The 27645-nt window shown below is 49.2% G+C and overlaps 1 protein-coding gene and 1 long non-coding RNA gene across 2 annotated transcripts in view; both read right to left on the bottom strand.

Moving 5' to 3' along the window:
- Positions 1 to 2455: 2455 nt before the first annotated feature.
- LOC117093784 lies at positions 2456 to 5097 on the bottom strand. The gene is made up of 2 exons (XR_004441238.1): positions 4861 to 5097; positions 2456 to 2907 (listed from the first exon to the last, which is right to left on the bottom strand). It is a non-coding gene; the product is annotated as an uncharacterized LOC117093784 (long non-coding RNA).
- A 3949-nt stretch (positions 5098 to 9046) lies between these two features.
- GPR32 (G protein-coupled receptor 32) overlaps positions 9047 to 27645 on the bottom strand; it is a 33200-nt gene continuing 14601 nt past the window's right edge. The window contains 3 exon segments of the mRNA XM_033223589.1: positions 9047 to 9345; positions 9348 to 9502; positions 9505 to 10399. Of these exon segments, the coding sequence (XP_033079480.1) occupies positions 9235 to 9345; positions 9348 to 9502; positions 9505 to 10399 (1161 nt within the window). The 3' untranslated portion in view covers positions 9047 to 9234.

Genomic DNA, 27645 nt, shown 5'->3' with positions numbered 1-27645 from the left:
GGCTTTTTATGTTTTTGTTTTGTTTTGTTTTGTTTTGTTTTGTTTTGTTTTTGAGACAGAGTCTCGCTCTCTCGCCCAGGCCGGAGTGCAATGGCGCGATCTCGGCTCACTGCAGCCTCCACTTCCCGGGTTCAAGCGATTCTCCTGTGTCAGCCTCCCGAGTAGCTGGGATTACAGGCATGCACCACCACGCCCAGCTAATTTTTTAAAAATTATTTTTGTTTTTTTATTTTTAGTAGGGATGGGGTTTCACCATGTTGGCCAGGCTGGTCTTAAACGCCTGGCCTCAGGTGATCCACCCGCCTCGGCCTCCCAAAGTGTTGGGATTACAGGCGTGAGCCACTGCATTTGGCCAAAGGCGGTCTTTTCTGAGAAACCTTCCATGACCACCCTGTGTAAAGTGGCAGCTCCTCAGTACCTGCTGGCCCTTTAACCCTCCTTTTCTCCCCTTCAGAGCACTTCTGATCCTTCATTGTTTGAAATTTCTGTATGGTGTTGTCTGTCTGCATCCCTGCCTCCTCCCAATGCTTTAACATAGAGACTTTGTGAGAGCAGGCCGGGCGCAGGGGTTCACACCTGTAATCCCAACACTTTGGGAGGCAGGTAGATCACCTGAGGAGTTCAAGACCAGCCTGGCCAATACGGTGAAACCCCCATCTCTACAAAAAATACAGAAATTAGCCGGGCATGGTGGCGCACACCTGTAATCCCAGCTACTCGGGAGCCTGACACAGGAGAATCACTTGAACCCAGGAGATAGAGGTTGCAGTAAGCCAAGATTATGCCACTGCACTCCAGCCTGGGCAACAGAGAGAGACTCTGTCTCAAAAATAATAATATAAATAAATAAATAAATAAAAGGTGCGATTAGTTTCCTCTTCCTGCTGTAACGAATTACCTTAAATTTAGTAGTGGTCAGAAGTCCTAAGTAGGTCTTTCTGGGCTTTAAAGGAGAATCTGTTTCCTTTCTTTCCCTAGGTCCTAGAGGATACCCACATTTCCTGGCTCAAGGCCCCACCCACATTTCCAAGGCTTAAAGTCCCTTCCTGTATCTTCTTTTTATTTGTGATGGAGTCTCGCTCTGTTGCCCAGGCTGTAGTCAGTGGCCTGATCTTGGCCCATTGCAACCTCCACTTCCTGAGTTCAAGTGATTCTCCTGCCTCAGCCTCCCAAGTAGGTGGGATTACAGGTGTGTACCACCACGCCCAGCTTATTTTTGTATTTTTAGTGGAGACAGGGTTTCATCATGCTGGCCAAGCTGGTCTCGAACTCCTGACCTCAGGTGATCCACCCACCTTGGCCTCCCAAAGTGCTGGGATTACAGGCATGAGCCACCACACCTGGCCTCTTCCTGCATCTTCAAAGCCATCTAGGTAGGATCTTCACATCTCTCCCTCACTCTCACTCGTGTGCCTCCCTCTTCCACTTAAAACAACTTTGTCCCATCTGTGGCCCACAGGCTGCATGTGGTCCAGGAAAACATTAGTAAGGCTTCTTAAAACATTATGAGATTTTTTTTGTAATTTTTTTTTAGCTCATCAGCTATTGTGTTCGTGTATTTTGTGTGGCCCAAGACATTTCTTCTTCCAGTGTGGCACAGGGAAGCCAAAAGATTGGACACCCCTGACTTAAGCCCTGTGATTATATTAGGCCTACTTGGATAACCCAGGCTAATCTCCCTATGTGAAGAAAGCAATCTTAATTCCATCGGCAACTTTAATTTCCCTTTGCCACGTGATATGACACAGTCACAGTTTCTGGGGATTAGGATGTGGACATTTTTGTGGCCGTTAATCCACCTACCACAATGGGCATGGGGACCCTCCCTCACTCCCACCCATTCATTGAGTCAGCGATGTTTACTGAGCACAGCTCTCAACCGGAAACTGTTTCAGGTACAAACTGGATGGAAAATCCCTGCTCTTATTTAATTTATTTATTTTTTTGAGACAGAGTCTCGCTCCATCAGCCAGGCTGGAGTACAGTGGCACAATCATAGCTCACTGCAACCTCAGTCTCCCAGGTTCAAGCGATTCTCCCGCCTCAGTCTCCCGAGTAGCTGGGACTGAGGTGCGCGCCACCACACCTGGCTAATTTTTGTATTTTTAGTATAAGAAGTTTCACCGTGTTGGCCAGGCTGGTCTCGAACTCCTGACCTCAAGTGATCTATCCACCTTGGCCTCCCAAAGTGCTGGGATTAAAGGCGTGAGCCACCGCACTGGGCCACTGAGGTGTTTTTGAGATCAGGCTCTGGGTCTGACTCCTCTGGGGGTCCCCAGGACCCACGACCACAATGGGAGTCACACAGGGGCCCCCATTTTCAAAGGAGTGAATCACTGACACTTAGTAAACCCAGATCAGTCAGTGTGAGAGTGTATATGTGCAAGGGGGCATCGTTCAGCACTGGGCGCCTCCCAGACGCGAGGAACACAGCAGCAAAGGGAACAGACAGAAATCCCCCACCATGGTGGGGAGACAGCAGGTGCGGCTGTCACTCCCCCGCCTTTTCCTTTTATTCCACGTGAACAAGAAGGGAAACCAGGAAACCCACAGCACATCTGGTGGTGCGTGGGGAAAGACCCGGTCTCTGGACTCCCGCGGTTCTACATTCCAGTCTCGGTCCTGACATCCCCGTCCTGGCTGGAACCTTGGCCCCCAGGAGCTGCTGTGTCCCAGCAGAGCCGCCGTGAGCATCGGATGACAGGGTTGCCCGTCAACAGGAGCAGAACCTACAACTTTGCAGCCACGCGGGAAGGTTTCGGGCTCACGGGGCTGGGAAGGTGTCGGGAGGTGAGGATTCCCATGACAGCTATTTTCCGACACTTGATGACAGTCTGTCTGTCTCCTACGGCTGGGAACATCTCAAACCAGGCCATGATGGGGGCGCCGCCTCCCCTCCCGTATTGCCTGAGAGAAACAGAGGTAGTGATTAAGAGCGCGTAATTACCTCTCCTGCCTGGGACATGAATGTCTTTCTGTGAAATCATTCCGTTCAGAATTGTCTGCCCCCAGGTTGCGAGCTCTCTGAGGGCAGAGACTCCATTCTTTTCAGGCACGTTCAAATCCCCAGGGTGGCAGAGATTTGCACCGACTATGAGCTCAGCCAACACTTGTTAGGGACAAGGTATAGCAAGGAGGCAGAGGCTACTGTAGGCTCTTAAGGATAGAGAGTGTCAGCCTGCCCCGAAATGTCAGTTTCTCCCCTGCAATGTTAGCCTCTCCCACTGAATGTTAGCACCCTTATTTGAATGTTAGTCCCTCCCCCTGAAGGTCAATTTCTCCCCTGCAATGTTAGCTCCCCCCACGAAATGTCCATTTCTCCCCTGAGATGTTAGCTCCTCCCCACGAAATGTCCATTTCTCCCGTGCAGTTAGCTCTTCCCCTCTGAAATGTCAATTTCTCTCCTGCGATGTTAGCTCCTCCCCTCTGAAATGTCCATTTCTCTCCTGCGATTTAGCTCCTCCTCTCTGAAATGTCCATTTCTCTCCTGCGATGTTAGCTCCTCCCCTCTGAAATGTCCATTTCTCTCCTGCGATGTTAGCTCCTCCCCTCTGAAATGTCCATTTCTCTCCTGCGATGTTAGCTCCTCCCCTCTGAAGTGTCAATTTCTCTCCTGCGATGTTAGCCCCTCCTTATTGTTAGCTCCTCCCTCTAGAATGCCCATTTCTCCCCATGGATTGTCAGTTCCTCCCCTTGGCATGTTACCTCCTCCCTCATAAAGGTTGGCCCCTTCTTTATTGCCTGAAACAGAGGTAGTGATTAACAGCAAGCAATTACCCTAAAATGTTAGAAACAGAGGTAGTGATTAACAGTGTGTAATTGTACTACAAATATTAGCCCCTCCTCCTGAAATGTTAGCTCCTCCCCCTGGGATGTTAGTCCCTCCCCTCTGAATGTCAATTTATTTCCCTGGAATATCAGTTTCTCCCCTTGGAATTTTAGCCCCGCCTCCTGAAGTTATCCACTCCCCCTAAATACTAGCCCCTCTCCCTTAAATGTTAGCCCCTCCCCCTGGCATGTCAGTGCTATCCCCTAGAATGCCAGTCCTTCAAATGTAGGTATCTTTGTCTTCTCTGCCTTTCTCCCACGCCAAAAACAGTGACCTTCACCAGGCAGGTGCTCGGTAAACATAACTGGATGGGTTAATGGAGTCAGACGGGTCAAGTTCCCATCCTACACTTACTTGCTTTGTGACCACCTTCTTCTTCTTCCTCCTCCTCCTCCTCCTCCCCCACCTCCTCCTCCTCCTCCTCCTCCTCTTCTTCTTCTTCTTCCTCTTTTTTTAAGACGGAGTCTCGCTCTGTCGCCCAGGCTGGAGTGCAATGGCGCTATCTCGACTCACTGCAGCCTCAGCCTCCTGGGTTCAAGTGATTCTCATGCCTCGGCCTCCAGCGTAGCTGGCATTACAGGCATGCACCACTACACCCGGCCAATGTTTGTATTTTTAGCAGAGACGGGGGTTTCATCGTGTTGGCCAGGCTGGGTCTCGAACTCCCGACCTCAGGTGATCCGCCCTCCTCAGCCTTCCAAAGAACTGGAATTACAGGCGTGAGCCACCGTGTCCGATCAGCTGTGTGACCTTCGGGAAATGACTTTACCTCTCTGAGCCTCGAGTTTCCCCCTCTGTACAACGGGAATAATCGCAGCACCGCCCTCAGGGTTGTGATGCTGACTTTGGGAGTTCACACGTTTAGAAAGCTCTGGACAGCGCCTGGTACTTAGGTCACGATCAATACCTGTGAGCTGTCATTAGTTAAGGGATGAAGGCGTGAATCGCAGTCTTCGGCTGTCTTAGCAATTCTATTGGATACGAATTTTTAGTCCCTGTTTGGCAGAGTATAATCCAGAGGCTTAACTCACCTTCCACGACTCTCTCTCGCCAAGGCTGCCCAGGAAAATGCCAGATCCTCTCAAGCACGGAGCCGTGCCCAGCTCCCGCGCGCTCCCCGAGACTCAAACCCACCTCTACCACCGCACCTGGCTCTGCCCCAGACCACGTCTCCCCAGGGAGAATCCTGTAGCCGGCTGTAAAAACCGCAGAGCCTCCTTGGAAGAATGCTGAACTGCATTCATTAGAAAATCAATGCAAATTAAAAACCTCCCCGGGATCCCACTTTTCTCCTCTGAGAAGGCAAAGATCAAAGAGGCTGACTTGGCGGTTGCTGCGTTGGCGAAGCGTGGGAAACAGGCTTGCAGAGCGCTCGTGGCGGCGTCTGCGACATCGAACACGCCCTCTGACCCGGCAGTTCCTCAGGAGGAATTTATGCAACAGAGGATGATACTGATCACAGCAAACACATCGCACCTCCTCCGTGCCAGGCACGGAGCCAAGCGCCCCACCCACGGCAACGCAAGTAATCCTCACAGCGACCCTCTCAGGGAGCTACTGCCATTATCCCCATTTTACATTGGTGGAAACTGAGGCACGGGGAGTGGGAAGCAACTTGTGTCCCATTGTGCTCTTCTGCCTTCTTGAAGCATTCACAAAAGTACACAAACACAAAATGTAAAAGGATATTATTGTTGGTTGTGTGTGTGTACCTGTGTGCGCACATGAGAGAGAGAGCATGGAAAAGAGAATTTTTCCTTTCAGAGAACCAGCTTCTTACCATTGTCCACAATTTTTTACTTTAAATTAATTCCATCTAATCTCTATGAATGTTTTCTTTCAACTTTTAGTGCACTATTTTATAGTTTTTTTTTTTCTTCTTCCTGAATTGTTTGCTTTGCTAATTTCCTCTCGGACTTTTCTCTCTCTCTCTCTCTTTCTCTCTCTCTCCTAATTAAAATTTAAAGGTTGGGTGCAGTGGCTCACGCCTGTAATTTCAACACTTTGGGAGGCCAAGGTGGGAGGATGGCTTGAGCTTAGATGTTTGAGATCAGCCTTGGTAACATAGCAAGACCCCATCTCTACCAATAAATAAATAAATAAAACAAATAGCTGGGCATGGTGGAGATACTGGGGAGGCTGAGGTGGGAGGATCACTTGAGCCTGGGAGGTTGAGGCTACAGTGAGCGATGGTGCCACCAGACTCCAGCCTGGGTGACAGAGTGAGACCCTGTCTCAAAAAAACAAACAAACAAATAAATAAGCTATAGATTTTCTTCTGTGCACAGCTTTGGCCCCATCTCATAGGATTTTTAAAAAATATTTTATTTATTTATTTATTTTTGAGACAGAGTCTCGCTCTGTCACCCAGGCTGGAGTGCAATGGCATGATCTTGGCTCACTGCAAGCTCCGTCTCCCAGGTTCATGCCATTCTCCTGCTTCAGCCTCCCGAGTAGCTGGGACTACAGGAACCTGCCACCACGCCTGGCTAATTTTTTCATATTTTTAGTAGAGATGGGGTTTCACCATGTTAGCCAGGATAGTCTCGATCTCCTGACCTCATGATCCGCCCATCTCAGCCTCCCATAGTGTTGGGATTACAAGCATGAGCCACCACGCCCAGCCCAAGTTTTTTAAAAAAATATATACTACTTTTCCCAGTTTATTTATTTTTAATCAGATCCACTAGTCAACAAAATAGGTAGGTCTCTCTCTCTCTCTCTCTCACACACACACACACACATACACACACACACACACACACAGAGAGAGAGAGAGAGAGAGAGAGAGAGAGAGAGAGAGAGAGAGAGAGAGAGAGAGAGAGAATGAGAGAGAGGGAGACTCACTATGTCACCAGGCTGGAGTGCAGTGGCACGATCTCAGCTCATTGCAACCTCCACAGCCCAGGCTTAAGTGATCCTCCTATCTCAGCCTCCCAAGTAGCCAGTACTACAGGCATGTGTCACCATGCCAATCTCTTGTAAAGACAGGGTATCACCATGTTGCCCAGGCTGTTCTCGAATTCCTGGGCTCAAGCAATCCTCCCCGTTCAGCCTCCCAAAGGAGTTAATTTTTTTTAAGGTGCCTCTGTGTTTCCTGGCACTCAGTCACTGTGTCACTTAATCCTCTCTTCACCCAGAAGATGGAAACACTTGCTTCTATTTTATAGACTTGGGGCAACCGAGGCTCTGAGAGGTAGAGTTCTCAGGGCAAGGCAGAGCTGCTGCTTTTTTTTTTTGAGACAGTCTCAGTCACCCAGCCTGGAGTGCAGTGACAAGATCTTGCCTCACTGCAACCTCTGTCTCCCGGGTTCAAGCGATTCTCCTGCCTCAGTCTCCTGAGTAGCTGGGATTACAGGTGTGCACCACCACGCCCGGCTAATTTTTGTATGTTTACTGGAGACATAGCTCTTATCATCCTGCAGGCTGGCTTTTTCATGTGACAGCTGGAGAGGGTTCCAAGAGTGAGGGAAGTATGAGGCGGAGGCTCAGAACTTTGCACAAGGTGACGACCACTCAAGCTACCGGTCAAAAAGCAAGTCACGAGCCTGGCCTAGATTCAAGGTGTGAGGAAAGAGACCCCATTCCTTGACGGGAAAATCTGAAAAGTGACATTGCCAAGGAGCGCATATGCAGGAAGGTGTGCAGAACGGGGGCCATTTGTGTAATCTGCCACAGCAGCCCTGATGGAAAGCTACCGTGTCCCCAGGGAGTCTCTAGGCCGGCCCTGAGATGCTTACACCCAGGTTGTGAAAAGGGAGGTTTCAAATCCTAGCTCATTGAAGCCACTGTTATTTCGTGTCTCTCCTGCAACAGCTGAATCTACCCCTTAACTATTCATTATGCTGCCAACCTCTGGAACTTGTGTAAAATGACTTAATAAATTTCCTTATTGTTGAAGCCAGTTGGAGTTAGGTTTTCTGTTACTTAAAACACCCCAAAACCAAACTGATGCATGTGAAGAATACTCCTTTCTGGGGATTGAAGTCGTAGTGGTCCCTGGTCACAACAGGCCATTCCTTTGGCTCTAGGTTGAGGCAAAAGGCAAATGTCATGCAATCCAGAAGCTGTCACACCACTTGCTCATGATTCAAAGAAGTAGTTCTGTCCAGATACGGTGGCTCATGCCTATAATTCCAGCACTTTGGGAAGCCGAGGGAGGCGGATCACTCAAGGTCAGGATTTTGAGACCAGCCTGGCCAACATGCAGAAACCTCATCTCTACTAAAAATACATAATTAGCCTGGCATGGCGGCACATTGCCAGCTACTCAGGAGGCTGAGGTAAGAGGATCACTTGAGACTGGGAGACTGAGGTGGCACTGAGCTGTGATCACACCACTGCACTCCAGCCTGGGCAACAGAGCAAGACCCTATCAGAAAAAAAAACAGGTTATGTTTTTAAGCCTCTAAATGTGGAGGGGTTTTGTTACACAGCAAGAGCTAACTGGTACATCTGCACTCTGGACAATAGAATGGGGGAAATGTGGAAATGGAGGGCAGGCCCCTTCCATTTAAAGGCACTTCAAGGAAGTTACATTGATTGCTGCCACTTACATCCTATTGGTCAGAAAGCAGTCACATGGTTGGACCCACATGCAAAGGATACTGGGAAATGTAGTCTTTCCTTTTTTCTAGTTAATCACGTGCCTCATTAGAACACAGGAGTTTTACTACTTAGAAAGAGGAGGCCAGGTGCTGTGGCTCACACCTGTAATCCCAGCAGTTTGGGGAGCGGAGGCTGGAGGATCACTTGAACTCAGGAGTTTGAGACCAACCTGGGCAACATGATGAAACCCCGCATCTACAAATTACCCAGGTAGCACTATAGTCCCAGCTACTAGGTGGAGTGGGGCGTGGGGAGTGCTGAGGCAGGAGAATGGCTTGAGCCCTGAACGTCAAGGCTGCAGTGAGCTGAGATTGTGTCACTGCGCTCCAGCCTGGGTGACAAAATCAGACCCCGTCTTCAAAAAATAAAAAAAGAAAAAGAAAGGGAAGAATGGGCCAGGCACAGTGGCTCACGCCTGTAATCCTAGCCCTTTGGGAGGCCAAGGCAGGCAGATCACAAGGTCAGGAGATCGAGACCATCCTGGCCAACATGGTTAAACCCCGTCTCTACTAAAAAAATACACAAAAATTATCAGGGCGTGGTGGCACGTGCCTGTAATTCCAGCTACTCGGGAGGCTGGGGCAGAATTGCTTGAACGAGAAAGTCGGAGGTTGCAGGGAGCCGAGATCACACCACTGCCCTCCAGCCTGGCGACAGAGCAAGACTCTATCTCAAAAAAAAGGGGGAGGAGGGGGAAGAATGGACACTGGGGAATAAGTAGCTGTCTCTACCACAGAGCTTTAGTTGAGGGGTTGCTGGAAGACTTCCTGAAGGAAGAGGCAGGATTTGGCAGGGTTTTAGAAGCCAGTCAAGGTAAGAGGCCACAAGCAAACTAAGAAAGACGGCTTCCAGCTTCCAGCTGAAGGCTTCCATTGTTCCCGGGGGGCTTTGCTGCGGGGACAGGATGACTGAGAAACTCCTCTCCAAACGTCCTGGCCAGCGCAGAAGGCAAAGACTGGAAAAACTTTTCTTGGAAATCTCTGCCCATGAAGACGTAGAGGAGGGGGTTGAGGCTGCTGTTGACACAGCCCAAGGCAAAGCCAGCCTGGAGGATGAGCAGCATCCGGGGTGGTAGAGTTCCTTGAGCATCACCCGTCGCCACAGATGGACCAACAGCACCACGTTAAACGGGGACCAGCAGATAAAGAAAGCGCTCAGCAGCACCAGCAGCAGCCTCTTGGGCCGGTTGGCGTGGACCCAGCCGTCCCGCAAGAGCTTGGCCCAGATGAGGTGGGCGCAGGTGCCTATGATTGCTAAGGGCCCAAGGAAGCCCAGCAGGAAGTGGCCAATGCTGCCTATAATGTGGCTCTCCACGACCCCTTCAATCCAAATCTGGGCAGTCTCATTCTCCGAGTTGAACTCCAAGTAGCAGTGCGTACAGCCATTCCATTTTCTGGTTGTCCGGAATTTCATGTGTGCAGAGCACAAGACAGCAGCCAGGAGCCACACCCCAAAGGCCAGCCAGCTCACCCGCTGCACGGTGCGGTGGTTCAGGGCCCAGACAGGGTAGAGGACAGAGATGCAATGGTCCACAGAGATGAGGACAAGGAGGCAGTTACTGGCAAAGTAGCCGAGGAACACAAAGGTGATGTAGAGTTTGCAGGCCCACTCTCCGAGGAGCCACTGCTTGGAGGCAATATAGTACATGGCAATGGGCAGAGACAGTGAGAGCATGAAATCAGCAAGGGCCAGGTGGAAGAAGCAGACGGTGGAGACCGTGCGGGCCATGCGGAAGACAGTCATCCCCAGCACCAGCCCATTGCCCAGCACTCCAACGACAAAGGACGCTGACAGGACAGCCACGGTCAGCGGGCGGAGGGACCCCACCTCCTCAGACAGGCATCTGGAAGCATTCATATTCCTGGAACAAGAGTGATCACGTGTCAGGGCCCCAGATTGCCTGTCACTGCAGTCCCTGGTCCTCTCCGCGACCCCCTCATGATTTATTTCTCCATTTGATACCTTTTATGGAATTATTATTATTATTCTTTTAGAGACAGGGTCACGTTCTGTCACCCAGGCTGGAGTGCAAAGGTACAATCATGGGTCACTGCAGCCTCCGACTCCTAGGCTCAAGAGATCCTCCCACCTCAGCCTCCTGCAGTAGCTGGGACTACAGATACTTACCCCCATGCCCTGCTAATTTTTTACATTATTTTTATTTTTATTTTATGGGATGCAATCTTGCTCTGTCTCCCAGGCTGGAATGCTGTAGCCTGATCTCAGCTCACTGCAACCACCGCCTACCAGGTTTAAGCAATTCTGCTGCCTCAGCCTCCCAAGTAGCTGGAACTACAGGCACACGCCACCACGCCTGGCTAATTTTTGTGTTTTCAGTAGAGATGGGGTTTTATGATTTTGGCCAGGCTGGTCTCCAACTCCTGACCTCATGATCCGCCCACCTCAACCTCCAAAATGCTAGGATTACAGGTGTGAGCCACTGTGCCCGGCCTTAATTTTCTTTTTTGTAGAGATGGGGTCTTGCTGTGTTGCCTAGGCTGGTCTTCAACTCCTGGCTTCAAGTGATCCTCCCACTTTGGCCTCCCAGAATGCTGGGAGTACAAGTGTGAATGTGTGAGCCATTGAGCCCAGCTTGAATGCTTTTATGACCCAATAATACTGTTCTCTTTTCTTTTACTTCTTCTTCTTCTTTTTTTTTTGAGACAGAGTCTCGCTGTGTTACCCAGGCTGGAGTGCAACGGCACAATCTCAGCTCACTGGACACAATAACATTGTTCTAGGTACCAGAGGTAACTCATGTAACAAAACAAGCCCTCATGGAACTTACATCCCAGTGGGAGATGTCAGGTGTAATACATATAATAAATTAACTCATGATATACTGCTTTAGAAGACTACCAGTGTTATGGAAAAATAAAAAATAAAGTGGAGGGGGCAGGTATGGAGGCTCATGCCTGTAATCACAGCACTTTGTGAGGCTGAAACAGAAGGACTGGTTGAAGTTAGGAGTTCTAGTCCAAGGTGGCCAACATAGTGAGACCCAGTTTCTACAAAAAATAAATAATTAAAAAATTTTTTGACTGGGTGCGGTGGCTCATGGCTGTAACCCCAGCACATTGGGAGGTCAAGGCAGGTAGAATACCTGAGGTCAGGAGTTCGAGACCAGCCTGCTCAACATGGCAAAACCCTGTCTCTACTAAAAATACAAAAATCAGCTGGGCATGGTGGCTCACTCCTGTAATCCCAGATATTTGGAAGGCTGAGAATCACTTGAACCTGGGACGTTGGAGGTTGCGGTGAGCTGAGATCAGGCCACTGCACTCCAGCCTGGGCGACAGAGTGAGATTCCATCTCTTAAAAAAAAAAAAAAAAATCAAATTAAGGAGAATTGGGAATGTGAGGGATGAGAAAGAAAGCAGAAAGGGGCCACTGGTACATTAAATGGGGTGGTCAGGGAAGACCACAGTGAGAATGTAACATTTGGCCAGGCTCGGTGGCTCACACCTATAATCTCAACACTTTGGGAGGCCAAGGCGGGAGGATCACCTGAGGTCAAGAGTTCAAGACCAGCCTGGCCAACATGGTGAAACCCCATCTCTACTAAAAACACACAAAAAATTAGCTGGGCGTGGTAGCACACACATGTAATCCCAGCTACTCGGGAGGCTAGGGCAGGAGAATCAGTTTAACCTGGGGGCAGAGGTTGCAGTCAGCCAAGATCACACCATTGCACTAAGGATGGGCAACAGGGTGAGACTCTGTCTCAAAAAAAAAAAAAAGAATATAACATTTGAGCAAAGATTTGGAGGAGATGACAAAGTGAGGCACATACGTATCTGGAGGAAGTACCCTTCAGGCAGAACCAGCAGCTTGTGCAAAGGTCCTGAGTCAGGACGGTGCCTGGAATGCTCAAGGAACAGCAGGGAGGCCAGTGTGGCTGGAGCCATGTGGGCAATGGGGAGACAGGTGAGAGGTGAAGGCAGACAGGGAAGCGGGCAGATGGAGCAGGACCCTGTAAGTCATAATGCGCACTCTCCTGGCCTTTCCTGTAAGATGGGAGTTACAAAAGACTGTTGAGCAGAGGAGGAACAATATCTGACTTAGGTCTTAACAATCACTGTGGCTTTAAGGTTGAGACTAGACTGAGAGGGGTGGGATGGAAGCAGGAGGCCAGGAAGAGGTTGCTGCAGGAACCCAGGTGGGCAGTGACGGGGATGGGGACCAGGGTGATGGCAGAGGAGGTGGTAGGAAGCAGATTCCAGGGTCAAGGTGGAGCTGGCTAGATTTGCTGCTGGGCCGGATGTGTGAGGTGAGGGCGAGAGCAGTGTCGGGTGACTGCAGGACTTTTGAACCAATGGAAGCTGGAGTTGCTGTGCACTGGGATAGGGGAGATGCAGGAAAGCAGGTTTGGGGTGAGATCAGGCGCTCGGGGTTGGTCACTTTGCCTTTGAAATGCTTGTAAGACATCCCGGGGAGACTTCACTAAGGCAGCTGGATACTGGCAGCAAGATTACAGGAGGGGAGCCCGGCACGGTGGCTCACACCTGTAATCCTAGCACTTTGGAAGGCTGAGGTGGGCGGATCACCTGAGGTCATGAGTTCGAGACCAGCCTGGTCAACATGGTAAAATCCTGTCTCTACTAAAAATACAAAAATTAGCTGGGTGTGGTTGCAGGTGCCTGTTATCCTAGCTACTCGGGAGACTGAGGCAGGAGAATTGCTCAAACCCAGTAGATGGGGGTTACAGTGAGGCAAGATCGCACCACAGCACTCCAGCCTGGGTGACAGAGTGAGGCTCTGTCTCAAAAACAAACAAACAAAAATGACAAGAGGGGTTCCTGGCTGGATACAGGCATGTGGGAGTCATTAGAATTTAGATGCCAGCGGGGCGCAGTGGCTCACTTTTCTAGTCCCAGCACTTTGGGAGACAGAGGTGGGAAGATTATGTGAGCCCAGGAGTTCCAGACCAGCCTGGATAACACAATGAGACCTTGTCTCTACAAAAATAGTATAAAAATAATTTAGATACTATTTATGTCTTTGAGCTTGAAAATGACCTCCAAGGGTGAGGTGCAGACAGAGAAGAGAGGTCTGGGGTTGAGGAAAGCTTGAGTTTACACAGCAGACAGGCATAGGTCGAAGCTCTAGTTGAAACACTGGATTATGACTGTGTGATCTTGGGTTCAGGGCTTCCCCCGCACCCCGAGCCTCAGTATGCTCATCTGAGATAGGGGTGTAGAATCCTTGAATACCTCTTTCTCCTGCTCCCCCAACCTGCACACCCGGTTCATCATAAAACCCTATTGATTTTGCTGCCAAAAAGCCTCTTGCCTCTGTCCACTATGTCCTGTCTCCATAGCCCTATCATGTAAGGACACGGCATCCCAGTTTTTTGGTTTTTGTTTGTTTTGTTTTGTTTTTTTGTTTTGAGGCAGGATCTCGCTGTGTTGCCTAAGCTGGAGTGCAGTGGTACACTCTTGGCTCACTGTAACCTCTGCCTCCCAGGTTCAAGCAATTCTTCTGCCTCAGCCCCTTGAGTAGAGTAGTTGGGACTACAGGCACACACCCTGGGGGCATGTTCAGCTAATTTTTATTTTTTATTTTTATTTTTTGAGACGGAGTCTCGCCTGTCGCCCAGGCTGGAGTGCAGTGGCCGGATCTCAGCTCACTGCAAGCTCTGCCTCCCGGGTTCACGCTATTCTCCTGCCTCAGCCTCCTGAGTAGCTGGGACTACAGGCGCCCACCACCACGCCCGGCTAGTTTTTTGTATTTTTTAGTAGAGACGGGGTTTCACCGTGTTAGCCAGGATGGTCTCGATCTCCTGACCTCGTGATCCGCCTGTCTCGGCCTCCCAAAGTGCTGGGATTACAGGCTTGAGCCATCACGCCCGGCCATAATTTTTATATTTTTAGTAGAGATGGGGTTTCACCATGTTGGCCAGGCTGATCTTGAACTCCCAACCTCAGGTGATTCATGCACCTCAGCCTCCCAAAGTGTGGGGATTACAGGCGTGAGCCACCGCGCCCGGCCCCCAGCTTTATATTCATCTCCTACCAGCCACTCACCACTCTACAGCCAGAGTGATCCTTTGAAAGCCCAAACCGTGTAACCGCAGCACTGTAGGAGACCCAGGCAGGAGAATCACTTGAGGCTAGAGCTTCAAGACCAGTCTAGGCGGCAAGGTGAAACCCTGTATCTACAAAATAAAAATATATTAGTCAAACAGGGTGGCTTACATTGTAGTTCCAGCTGCTGGGGAGGCTGAGGCATGAGGATCACTTGATCCCAGGAGGTCGAGGCTGCAGTGAGCCATGATTGTGCCACTGCACTCCAGCCTGGGCAACAGAGTGAGATCCTGTCTCAGAAAAATACAGTTCAAACCGGACAACTACGCTGTGGCTCTTCATTGCTTGTGGGATAAATATGAGTTTCCCCAACACTGCTGGTGAGGGCCGGGGCACCTGCCAGCCTCTCCAGACTTCTCTTGCACCTTCCCCCTCTTTGCGTACCACATCCCGGCTTCCCTACCTTTGTCTCTATTGCCAAGATTCTCATTTCCCTCCCACCCCAGGGCCTTTGCCTGTGCTACCCCTCTGCCTGGAATACCCTCTCTGTCCTCTGCTTTTTTTTTCTTTTTTCTTTTTTTAACTTATTCCTGAGATCTCAGAACAAATTTCACTTTCTCCCCGAAGCTTTTCCTGGCCCTTTTCAATCAGACCCTCCTACAGGAGCTTCTCTCCCATGAAGAGATGGTTACAGGCTGGGCACGGTGACTCATGCCTGTAATACCAGCACTTTGGGAGGCTAAGGTGGGAGGATCACATGAGGTAGGGAGTTTGAGACCAGCCTGGCCAACATGGTGAAACCCCACCTCTACTAAAAATATAAAAATTAGCTGGGTGTGGTGGCGCATGCCTGTAATCCCAGCTACTTGGCAGGCTGAGGCAAGAGAATCCCTTGAACCCGGGAGACGGAGTTTAGAGTGAACTATGATCATGCCACTGCACTCCAGCCTCAGTGACAGAGCAAGACTCTGATCTCCTCTGGTCCCCCCATGCCCTCTGCAAAAAAAAAAAAAAAAAAAAAAAAAAAAAAAAAAGGGCTGGTTACAGGCAGCAGCAATTAGACCGTGTTTGTTGGATCATTTGGTGGTCACCCATCTGCTCCACTCTCTGAGTTCCCTAGAGGCGAGGATGGTGTGTGGATTGCTTGCTGGCCCCGCGAACATAGCAGTCACTTGATAAATAATTGATAAGTGATCATTAAGGAGGACAATCTCCCCTTTGTCATCTATCTGAGGATGGATTCATTCATTTAGTGTAAAATTATGCATTGAGCCCAAATTGTATGCCAGACACTACTAAGCGCTGGGGATACCGCAGTGATGAAGACAGTCAAATACCTCTGACCAGGCACCGTTCACGCCTATGGCATGAGAACATTCCTCACCCAGAGGAGCGGGCCCAGAACTTTCAGCCCCTCTTTGCCACTTCTTTTTTTTTTTTTTTTTTGAGACGGAGTCTCACTCTATCACCTAGGCTGGAGTGTAGTGGTGTGATCTTGGCTCACTGCAATGTCCGCCTCCCGGGTTCAAGCAATCTCCTGCCTCAGCCTCCTGAGTAGCTGGGATTGCAGGCAGCCGCCACCACACCCGGCTGATTTTTGTATTTTTAGTAGAGATGGGGATTCACCATCTTGGCCAACCTGGTCTCGAACTCTTGACCTCAGGTGATCCGCCCGCCTCTGCCTCCCTAAGTGCTAGGATTACAGGGGTGAGCCACTGCGTCCAGCCCACCACCTCCTTTTTGTATACCCTGGAGAGTGCTCTTCAACTCTCCTAGTCCCCAAGCTCCTATTTCCTGGCTCCCTGAGACCGCTCCCCCCAACAAATCCCAGTCCCCTGTCACCTTGTGCTGTGTCCGAGGGTGAGGGAACTCCTTCCTTCTCCGTCGTCAGTCCCAGGAGGTCGCCAGCCTCGAGCCCACGTTAAGCGGGGGGGCTAATGGCAGGAAGCTAGCTGTGAGTTTTGGAACAGATAAATGTCCAGGAAAGAATCTTGAGCAAGAGCCTCAGAGATCACTGTCAGTCCAGAAACTGTCACCTGATGTCAGCCCTAATAGGCCCCGGGGGCTGCAGGCTTGGGGGATAAGAAGGAGGCGGGTGCCAGGGAGATTTTCTGAAAGGCCATTCCAATTCTTCTCTGCCCTCCTTTTGCTAATGAAATTTGTTAAGAGATACAAAACACTTAAAACTTCTTTCGGCCAGGGTCGGTGGCTCACACCCGTGATCCCAACACTTTGGGAGGCCAAGGTAGAATGGATTACCCGAGGTCAGGAGTTTAAGACCAGCCTGGTCAACATGGAGAAACCCTGTCTCTACTAGAAATACAAAAATTAGCCAGACATCAGGGTGGGTGCCTGTAATCCCAGCTACTTGGGAGGCCGAGGCAGCAGAATTGCTTGAACCTCAGAGGCAGAGGTTGCAGCGAGTCAAGATTGAGCTACTGCACTCCATCCGGGGCGACAGAGTGAGATTCATCAAAAACAAAAACAGAACAAAACAAAAACAAACTTCTTGGCACATCGTAGGTGCTCAAGCATTGTTAACTCTCTATTATTAATACTGTTATAGTCCTGCTTCAATTAACATCAGGAATAAATTCTGAGAGACACGTCCTTAGGCGATTTCATCATTGTGCAAACATCAAAGAGTGTGCTTCCACAAACCTAGGTGGGAGAGCCTGCCACACACCTGTGCCGGATTATCTAGCCCAGGGGTCTAGGCCATAGCCCAAATAGGACTATCTATTTATTTTATTTATTTATTTATTTTTTGAGACGGAGTCCCGCTCTGTCACCCATGCTGATGTGCAATGGCCCAGTCTCAGCTCACTGAAACCTCTGCCTCCCAGGTGCAAGCAGTTCTCCTGCCTCAGGCTCCCGAGTAGATGGGATTACAGGCATGCACCACCACACTTGGATAATTTTTGTATCTTTAGTAGAGATGGCTTTTCACCATGTTGGCCAGGCTGATCTCAAACACCTGACCTCCAGTGATCCACCCACCTCGTTCTCCCAAAGTGTTGTGATCCCAGCTACTGGGAAGGCTGAGGCAGAAGAATCTCTTGAACCCGGGAGGCAGAGGTTGCAGTGAGCCGAGATCACACCATTACACTCCTGCCTGAGTGACAGAGCAAGACTCCATCTCAGAAAAAGAAAAGACGTAAGACACAAACACACACATCAGCCTAGGCCTACGCAGGGTCAGGATCATCAGTGTGACTGTCTTCTACCTCCAAGTCTTATCCCACTGAAAGATCTTCGGGGCAGTAACACCGCTGCAGCTGTCATCTCCCAGGATAACAATGCTTCCTTCTGGACACCCCTTGAAGGAGCTGCCTGAGGCTGTTTGACAGTTATTTTTTCCTTTTCTACTTTTTTCCCCCCGTTGAGGCAAGGTCTCACTCTGTCACCCAGGCTGGAGTGCAGTGGCACAGTCTCAGCTCACTGCAGCCTATGCCTCTCAGGCTCAAACGATCCTCCCACCTCAGCCTCCTGAGTAGCGGGAACTAAGGCACGCACCACCACACTCGGCTAATTTTTAAATTTTTTTCTTTTTTGCAGAGACTACGTCTCACTATATTACCCAGGCCGGTCTCGAACTCCTAGACTCAAGCAGTTAACTTTTCTTTATAAGTAAAAGGAGTATACTCTAAAATAACAACAAAAACTATAGTACAGTGAATAAAGGCCGGCCACAGTGGCTCACACCTGTTTCCCAGAACTTTGAGAGGCCAAAGTGGGCAGATCATTTGAAGTCAGGAGTTCGAGACCAGCCTGGTCAACATGTGAAACCTCATATCTACTAAAAATACAAAAATTATTCAGGCATGGTGGTGCATGCCTATAATCCCAGCTACTCAGGAGGCTGAGGCAGAAGAATCACTTGAACTGGGGAGGCAGAGGTTGCAGTGAGCAAAGATCACACTGCTGCCCTCCAGCCTGTGTGACAGGACAAGATTCCATCTCAAAAAACAAACAAACAAACAAACAAACCTATATATAGTAAATACATACACCAGTAACATAGTTGTTTATTGACTTTTTTTCTTTTTTGCAGAGACAGGGTCTCACTATATTGCCTGGGCTGGTCTCGAACTTCTGGCCTCAAACGATTGCCCTACTTCAGCCTCCCAAAGTGCTGGGATTACAGGTGCGAGCCACCATGTCCTGCCTGTTGCCATGGACGAGTATGACATACGGTACACAGTTGTATGTGTTATGCTTTTATATGACTGGCGGTCAAGTAGGTCTGTGTACACCAGCATCAGCACAAACATTAGAGTAACGCCTTGAGCTACTCCATTATGACAGCTACAACATCACCAGGTGATTGCAGTCTTTCAGCTCCATTATAATGGGTGGGGCCGCTGTCAGACGTGCAGTCTGTCATTGACAGAAACCTCGTTACGCTGCGCATGGCTTTATTTCCTCAGGAGAATGCTGTGGCCTCAGCAGTAACATTTCACTGACTCTAAGACACATCACGTCAACAGGTGTCACCAGAAAGACAAGATGTTGTAACCAAGCGAGTTATAGAGAAACGTCACACTTTGAGACAAATTATAGAGTCCTTTATTAGCCGGCGATCAAGAGACAGCTAGCACTTAAAATTCTCTCAGCCCTGAAGAAGGGGCTAGATTCTCTTTTGTACTATGGTCTAAACCTGAGGCCAAGGCAGGCGGATCACTTGAGGCCAGGAGTTCGAGGCCAGCCTGGCCAACATGGTGAAACCCTATCTTTACTAAAACTACACAAATTAGCCAGGCATAGTGGCACACACCTGTAGTCCCAGCTACTGGGGAGGCAGGAGAATCGCTTGAACCTGGGAGGTAGAGGTTTGCAGTGAGTTGAGATCGCACCACTGCACTCCAGCCTGGGCAACAGAGTGTAACTCTGTCTCAATAAATAAATACATATTTCAGCATCAATTTCCAAAAGAAAGGACTCCTTTAAAAGAAATACAGTTACCAGGCATGGTGGCGCATTCCTGTGATTTTAGCACTTTGTGAGGCCAAGGCAGGCAGATCATTTGAGGTCAGGAGTTCAAAACCAGCCTGGACAACATGGTGAAACCCTGTCTCTACTAAAAATACAAAAAAAAAAAAAAAAAAAAAATTTAGCCAGGTGTGGTGGTGGATGCCTGTAATCCCAGTTGCTTGGGAGGCTGAGGTAGGAGAGTTGCTTGAACCTGGGAGGTGGAGGTTGCAGTGAGCGGAGATCATGCCACTGCAGTGTAGCATGGGTGACAGAGCAAGACTCCTTCAAGAAAAAAATAAAAGGAAAGAAAGAAATGAAAAGAAATATAATTTTATTACCACATCCCCAAAATAGCAATAATTCCAATTCCTTAGCACACACACACACAAACACATGAGTCCCTCAATGTTTACATTCCCAATTGTCCCATAACAATTATAAAGATTTTTGGGAAGGGGGTGTCTTAATTCTTCCAGATCACTTGTGGACTCAGAAGCATCAATGTCTTTATATTTCTATACACTGCCATCCTCTGTGGCATCAGATCAAGGGGATTGGCAAACTTTTTCTGTAAAGTGACACAGAGGAAATATTTTGGGCTTTTCGTGCCCCAGAGCCTGTATCAAGCAGTCAGCTCTGCTGTTGTGGGATGAAGGAAGATCCACGAAAAACAGGTAAAGGAGTGGGCAGGGCCGTGTGCCAATAAAACTTTATTTATGGACATTGAATTTTGAATTTCGTATCATTTTCGTGTGTCGTGAATGTTATTATCCTTCTTTTGATTTTGCCTAGTTAGCTCACTGACTGCCCTAAAACAGGCAGTGAGCCAGATTTGGCCTGGGCAGTGGGTCATAGTTTGTGAAACCCAAGTAGACGTCAACCTGGTGTTGCTTTAAAGACTGCCTGTGAAGGCTGGGCACAGTGACTCATGCCTGTAATCCCAGCACTTTGGGAGGCTGAGGCCAGTGGATCACTTGAGGTCAGGAGTTAGAGACTACCCTGGCCAACATGGTGAACCCCATCTCTACTAAAAATACAAAAAATTAGCCAGGTGTGGTGGCAGATGCCTGTAGTCCCAGCTACCCGAGAGGCTGATGCAGGAAAATCACTTTAACCCAGGAGGTGGAGGTTGCAGTGAGCCGAGATTGTGGCAATGCACTCCAGCCCGGGTGACAGAGTGAGACTCTATCTCAAAAAAAATAATTATTAAAAAACTGAAACCAGTTCCTTTTCTAAGGGCAACACCGGGGAGAGCTGGTAAGATGACGGTTGTTCTTCCCAGGCTGTGCTCTGCCTGGATTCGGGGATTACCTCTCCCCATGATGAAATCCTAAATGTATTTCTCCTGCTGCACCACAATGTTCAGCCTTTTTTGCTTTGTTTTGGTGGCCGTTCTGGTATTTTTTTCTCCTTTCATTTTAGATGCAGGGGGAACGTGGACCTGGGGATATTTATATATACACACACACACACACTTTTTAAATATATTTATATATAAATATATTTTATATATTATATATAATATATATTTATATATTATATATTTTATAATTTATATGTATTATATATATTTTATATATATTATATATATTTGTGTGGGCATCACCCAGGCTAGAATGCAATGGTGCAATCTCGGCTCACTACAACCTCCACCTCCCGGGTTCAAGTGATTATCCTGCCTCAGCCTTCCGAGTAGCTGGGACCACAGGTGTACAACACCTCGCCCAGCTAATATTTGTATTTTTAGTAGAGACGGGGGTTTCACCATGTAGACCAGGCTAGTCTCGAACTTCTGACCTCAGGTGATCCACCCACCTTGGCCTCCCAAAGTGTTGGGATTACAGGAGTGAGCCACCACACCCGGCCGACTTGGGTATATTACATGGTGCTGAAGTTTGGGTTACGAATGACCCCATCACCCAGGTACTGAGCATAGTCCCCGATAGTTGGTTTTCAACCCTCGCTGGCTGCCCCTTTCCCTTCTCCAGCAGTCCCCAGTGCCCTTTGCTTCCATCTTTACGTCATGAGTACTCAGTGTTAAGCTCTCACTTACAAGTGAGAACATGTGGTATTTGGTTTTCTGTTCCTGCGTTAATTCCATGAGGATAATGGCCTCCAGCCGCATGCATGTTGCTGCAAAGGGCAAGATTTCATCCTTTTTTTTTTTTTTTTTGAGATGGCATTTCTCTTTTGTTGCCCAGGCTGGAGTGCAATGGCGTGATCTCGGCTCACCGCAACCTCCGCCTCCCGGGTTCAAGAGAGTCTCCTGCCTCAGCCTCGCACGTAGCTGGGATTACAGGCATGCACAACCATGCCCAAATCATTTTGTATTTATAGAAGAGATGGGGTTTCGCCATGTTGGCCAGGCTGGTCTCGAACTCCTGACCTCCAGTGATCCACCCACCTCAGCCTCCCAAAGTGCTGGGACCACAGGCATGAGCCACTGCGCCCAACCTCCAGCTTTATATTCATCTCCTACCACTCACCACCGCTGCGCTGCTGGCTCTGAACCTTTTTTTAAATCATAGTACCCCATGACGGTTCATGGCATTATTACCCAATCAGTTCATGGCAAATTTAAGTGTTTATTTCCTCCCTGTTTTGCATTATAAATGGTGCTGCAAATAACACCTTTGGGGATGAAAATTTTGTCTGCGTTTAGGATTATTTCTTTGGTCTCAATTCCCACAAGTGAACCCCAAGAAAGAAAAGATCTTGTCTCTGTCACCCACAAGGTCCTGACAACCCTATAACCCAGCAGGAGAGATGCTGCCCCGGCCTCCCGCACCGCCCCGGGGATTCCCGTGAGATTGTTTCCTGGTTGTTGATGGACGGGGTTGGATTTTGATTTCTTGTGTGCGGGAACGTCTTCCCGCGATGACGGTTAGCCACTCCCCCTCTCCGATTTGCAAACGCCTCTCTGTGTCTTTTGCCCACTTGCCTACTGGAATCCAACTTTGTTCCTTCGCTGTGTGGTTTACATGATAAAATTATTGATGCTATTTCTGTCGCAGGGAATATAAGGTTTTTTCCAGGTCTATTTCTTTTTTTTTTTTTTTTTTTTTGAAATGGAGTCTCGCTCTGCCGCCCGGGCTGGAGTGCAGTGGCCGGATCTCAGCTCACTTCAGCTCACTGCAAGCTCCGCGTCCCGGGTTCACGCCATTCTCCTGCCTCAGCCTCCCGAGTAGCTGGGACTACAGGCGCCCGCCACCTCACCCGGCTAGTTTTTTGTATTTTTTAGTAGAGACGGGGTTTCACCGTGTTAGCCAGGATAGTCTCGATCTCCTGACCTCGTGATCCACCCGTCTCGGCCTCCCAAAGTGCTGGGATTACAGGCTTGAGCCACCGCGCCCGGCCCAGGTCTATTTCTTGACTTGTAATTTTGGTGTGAGTTTTGTTTTATACACAGAGATTTTAATTTAAAGGCTGTCAAATCTGTCTCCTTAATACGAGAACAAAAGAGAAAAACTTAGCAGTTTTAAACTAAGGCATCATTTGCATACAGCACAATTCACCCTTTTTAGGTGCAGTTCTGAGGTTTTGGCAAATGCACACATCAAGTGACCACCCCGCAACCAAAACACAGAACAGTTCCATCACCGCAAACCCCCTCACACCCCATTATGGCTCAAGTGTTTAAAACATAAGAACGCTAACAGAATAGATGTGAATAGGCGATTCTTTTCTCCAGGTTGCTCTATGTTTTATGATATTGACCCCTAATTTTTGTCTTTTATTTTCTTGAATAAAACCAAAAATGCTAAATGAGGGGGAAATTGCGGATCAAACTAAAATTTGTAGTTAAAGAGTCCCCTGCCATCCTCGTTCTTCCCTCAGATAATGAGAATGGTTAACAAGTTCATATCTTTCTTTTCTTTTCTTTTTATAGAGATGGGATCTTGCCATGTTGCCCAGGCTGGTCTCAAACTTCTGGGCTCAAGTGATCCTCCAGCCTTGGCCTCCCAATATGCTGGGATTACAGGCGTGAGCCACCGTGCCTAGTCGAGTTCAACTCTTTTAGATTCCACATGTAAGTGAGATTGTGCAGCGTACTTTTTTTTTTTTAACCTGGAGATCACTTCACAGTTACAGAAAAGTTACAACAACAGTACAAAGAGGCTGGGCACAGTGGCTCACACCTGTAATCCCAGTACTTTGGGAGGCCAAGGAGGGCAGATCACCTGAGGTTGGGAGTTACAGACTAGCCTGGCCAACATGGCAAAACCCCATCTCTGCCAAAAATACATAAAAAGTAGCCAGGCATGGTGGCGTGCGCCTCTAATCCCAGCTACTTGGAAGGCTGAGGCTGTTTTGTTTTTGTTTTGCTTTGTTTTGTTTTGAGACAGAGTCTCACTCTGTCGCCCAGGCTGGAGTGCAGTGGTGCGATCTCAGCTCACTGCAGCCTCCTTCACCTCACTTGAACCAGAGAGGCAGAGGTTGCAGTGAGCCAAGATCACACCACTGCACTCCAGCCTGGGCGACAGAGGGAGGCTCCATCTCAAACACACACACACACACAAACACACACACACGCACGCACACACCCTGAACCATGGAGTGTGGTGAGCACATTGAGGTGCTGGGACGGTGGTGCCTGGAGAGGACCTGGCAGCTCCATGCCCTTCCCCGTAACTCACCGCATGCATCTCTTTCATTCCTGAATTCTATCCTTTATAATAAACCAGTAATAATAAGTAAAATGCTTGCCTGAATTCTGTGAGCTGTTCCAGTGAATTTTTTTTTTTTTTTTTTTTTTGAGACACGGTCTCACTCTGTCACCCAGGCTAGAGAATGGTTGCCTGATCATAGCTCACTGCTACCTCAATCTTCTGGGCTCAAGTGAGCCTCCTGCCTCAGCCTCCTGGGTAGCTGGGACTACAGGTACATGCCCCCACACTTGGCTAATTTGTTTTTATTTTTGGTAGAGATGGGGTCATGCTATGTTGCCCAAGCTGGTCTCCAACTCCTGGGCTCAAGTGATCCTCCCTCCTTGGCCTCTCAAAGTGCTGAGATTACAAACGTGAGCCACTGTGCCCAACCTGTAGCGAATTAGTATATTTGAGTAGGTGTTTTATTCCATTTGCATTACTATAAAGGAATATCTGAGGCTGTATCATTCATAAAGAAAAGAGATGTATTTGGCTCACGGTTCTACAGGTTGTACAAGCATGGCACCTGCATCTGTTCAGCTTCCAGTGAGGACTTCAGGGAGCTTCCAATCATGGTGGAAGCCAAAGGAGAAGCCACCACATTGACACAATGAGAGATGGAACAAGAGAGAGAGGGAAGAGGTGTCAGACATTTTTTTTTTTTTTTTTTTTTTTTGGTTGGTGTGAGGCGGGAGACAGATTCTCACTCTGTCGCCCCAGCTGGAGTGCAGTGGCACAATCTCAGTTCACTGCAACCTCCACCTCCTGGGCTCAAGCAATTCTCCTGCCTCAGCCTCCTGAGTAGCTGGGATTACAGGCACATGCCACCACACGAGACTAATTTTTGCATTTTGGTAGATATGGGGTTTCACCATCTTGGCCAGGCAGGTCTCAAGTTCCTGATCTCAGGTGATCCACCTGCCTCGGCCTCCCAAAGTGCTGGGATTACAGGCGTGAGCCACCACGCCTGATCCAGACTCTTTTAAACAGTCAGATCTCATATAAGCTCACAGACTGGGAACTCTCATTACTGCAAGGACAGCACCAAGCTATTCATGAGGGATCCGCCCTCATGACCCAAACACCTCCCCTCAGGCCCCACCTCCAACACTGGAGGTCGAATTTCAACATGAGATTTGTGGAGGAGGCAAACATCCACACCATATCAGTGGGAGTTTTGGGAACCCCTGAACTGGTGATTGGCCGAGCGGAAATTCAGGTCGCGTGGACACCCTACTGTAGCTGGCATCTGAGGTGGGGGCAGTTTTTTCTGTTTGTTTGTTTTTTCGTTTTCTTTTTGTTTTGTTTTGTTTTGAGACAGAGTCTCACTTTGTTGCCCAGGCTGGAGTGCAGAGGTGCTATCTCGGCTCACTGCTACCTCCACCTCCCGGGTTCAAGCAATTCTTCTGCCTCAGTCTCCCAAGTAGCTGGGACTACAGGCGCACACCACAAGCACAGATAATTTTTGTATTTTTAGCAGAGATGGGGTTTCACCCTATTGACCAGGCTGGTCTTGAACTCCTGACCTCGTGATCCGCCCGCCTCGGCTCCCCAATCTGCTGGGATTACAGGTGTGAGCCACCACGCCCGGCCTGAGATGGCGGCAGTTTTGTGGCCCGAGTCCATAACCTGCAGCGTCTAACACTAACTCTGGGCAGTCGATGCTGGAACTGAATTGAATGTTTGGGCAGCCGGTTGGTGTTGGAGAACTGGGGAACTGGGGGAAGAACCTCTCAGGGTCCCTTTAGGATGGAGCTCCTGGTTGGATACAGATGTGTGAGCCTCACAGCAGGGAATGTTCACTGCAGGATGAACACAGTGAGACCCAGAGAGCTGAGGAAACCTGCTCCAGCGACAAGGCAGAGAGTCCCAGGGCTGGAATCCCATCCTGTCTCGTCTCCCAGCCAGCCTCCCCACAGGGAGCCCAGGCCAGAGCTCAGACCTGCCCACATGGCTGAGTATTTGGAGCAGGATGACAGGGCACTCCAGTCCTCCCGGTGTTAGGTTTTGAAGGGAAGGTGAGGGTTAAAGAATGACACCACAGGCCGGGCACGGTGGCTCACACCTGTAATCCCAGCACTTTGGGAGGCCTAGATGGGTGGATCACCTGAGGTCAGGAGTTTGACACCAGCCTGACCAACATGGTGAAACTCCAACTCTACTAAAAATACAAAAATCAATCAGCCAGGCGTGGTGACGCGCACCTGTAATCCCAGCTACTCGGGAGGCTGAGGCAGGGGAATTGCTTGAACCAGGGAGGCGGAGGTTTCAGTGAGCTGAGATCGTGCCATTGCACTCCAGCCTGGGTGAAAGAGCAAAACTCTGTCTCAAAAAAACAAACAAACAAAAACAAACAAACAAACAAAACAGAGAGAGGGGGAGAGAGAGAGAGAGAGACGGAGGCTCAACAGCAACACAGGTATATTGCAAAAACCTGTGGATATGGGGGACCAGCTCAGGGCCCAAGCCCACAGTCGCTTATGGGCTGGGGTACTTAAAGGTATGGGTGGGAAGGTCTGAGCAGTATGGCTTGCTGCCTGGCAGGATATTGATAAGATGTGCGATCAGGCAGTTTGGCCCTTTTTCCCGTGGGATGTGATAAGATATTCCTTGGAACTTTGCCCAGGAGGATAGGACAGGGATTTTTCCTTCAGTAGGGCCTTTGCATGGCAGGGTATGATAGGGATGTTTCTCACCGCCTGAAACCTCATGGAATATTTCACTTTGACCAAGGTCTGTGAAATGGCAGAAGGCTTCCAAAAGCCTTCTTAGCAGTTTGGACTTAACACTGGGTAAGCAGTGAAAGAGCAGAAATAGTGCTCTGTGTCTGGGCATCTTCCGGTCACCAGGCGGTGGGGATTGCTGAAGGTGCAGGGGCAGGGAGTGGACAGAGGCCACAGGAGAGGCTATTCTGGAGCCCCTGTAAGTTGAATAGCTTTGCGGGCTCCTCCTGGCAGCCTCCCTCAGTGAGGAGGGTGAGAACCTTGCACAGAACCTGACTGAGAGCCCCAGCAGGAGAGGGACCTGCCTGAGGTGACAGGTTACAACAGGCTGAAGTGACACCAGCCTCTGTCTGCTTCCAGATCTTTCTCTGTTTCCCATATTTGCTGAGGAGAAGCCATAAGCTCAAGGGGCTCCTGCTGTTGTCCCAGTGATGCTAGACAGGTGAGACCCCAAGTTGGGGCTTGGTCTGGGAGGGCTCGTGGCTTTGGACAGGAAAGAATTCAAGGGTGAGCTGGTGGTGTTAGTCAGCAACTTCTTCTTCTGACCTGTCATCAAAAAGTATAGACAGCAATTTTTTTTTTTTTTTTGAGGCAGAGTCTTGCTCTGTTGCCCAGGCTGGAGTGCAGTGCTGCAATCTTGGCTCACTGCAACCTCCGCCTCCCGGGTTCAAACAATTTTCCTGCCTCAGCCTCCTGAGTAGCTAGGATTATGGATGCCCGCCACCATGCCTGGCTAATTTGTGTATTTTCAGTAGAGACAGAGTTTCATCATGTTGGCCAGGCTGGTCTCGAACTCCTGATGTCAAGCGATCCTCCTGCCTCAGCCTCCCAGTTGG

This window comes from Trachypithecus francoisi, unplaced genomic scaffold, assembly GCF_009764315.1.
Source record: "Trachypithecus francoisi isolate TF-2019V2 unplaced genomic scaffold, Tfra_2.0 Lachesis_group12, whole genome shotgun sequence".
NCBI classification, from domain to species: Eukaryota; Metazoa; Chordata; class Mammalia; order Primates; family Cercopithecidae; genus Trachypithecus; species Trachypithecus francoisi.
The sequence above is the reverse complement of the archived record's forward strand: the minus strand, read 5'-3'. Positions and strand labels throughout refer to the sequence as shown.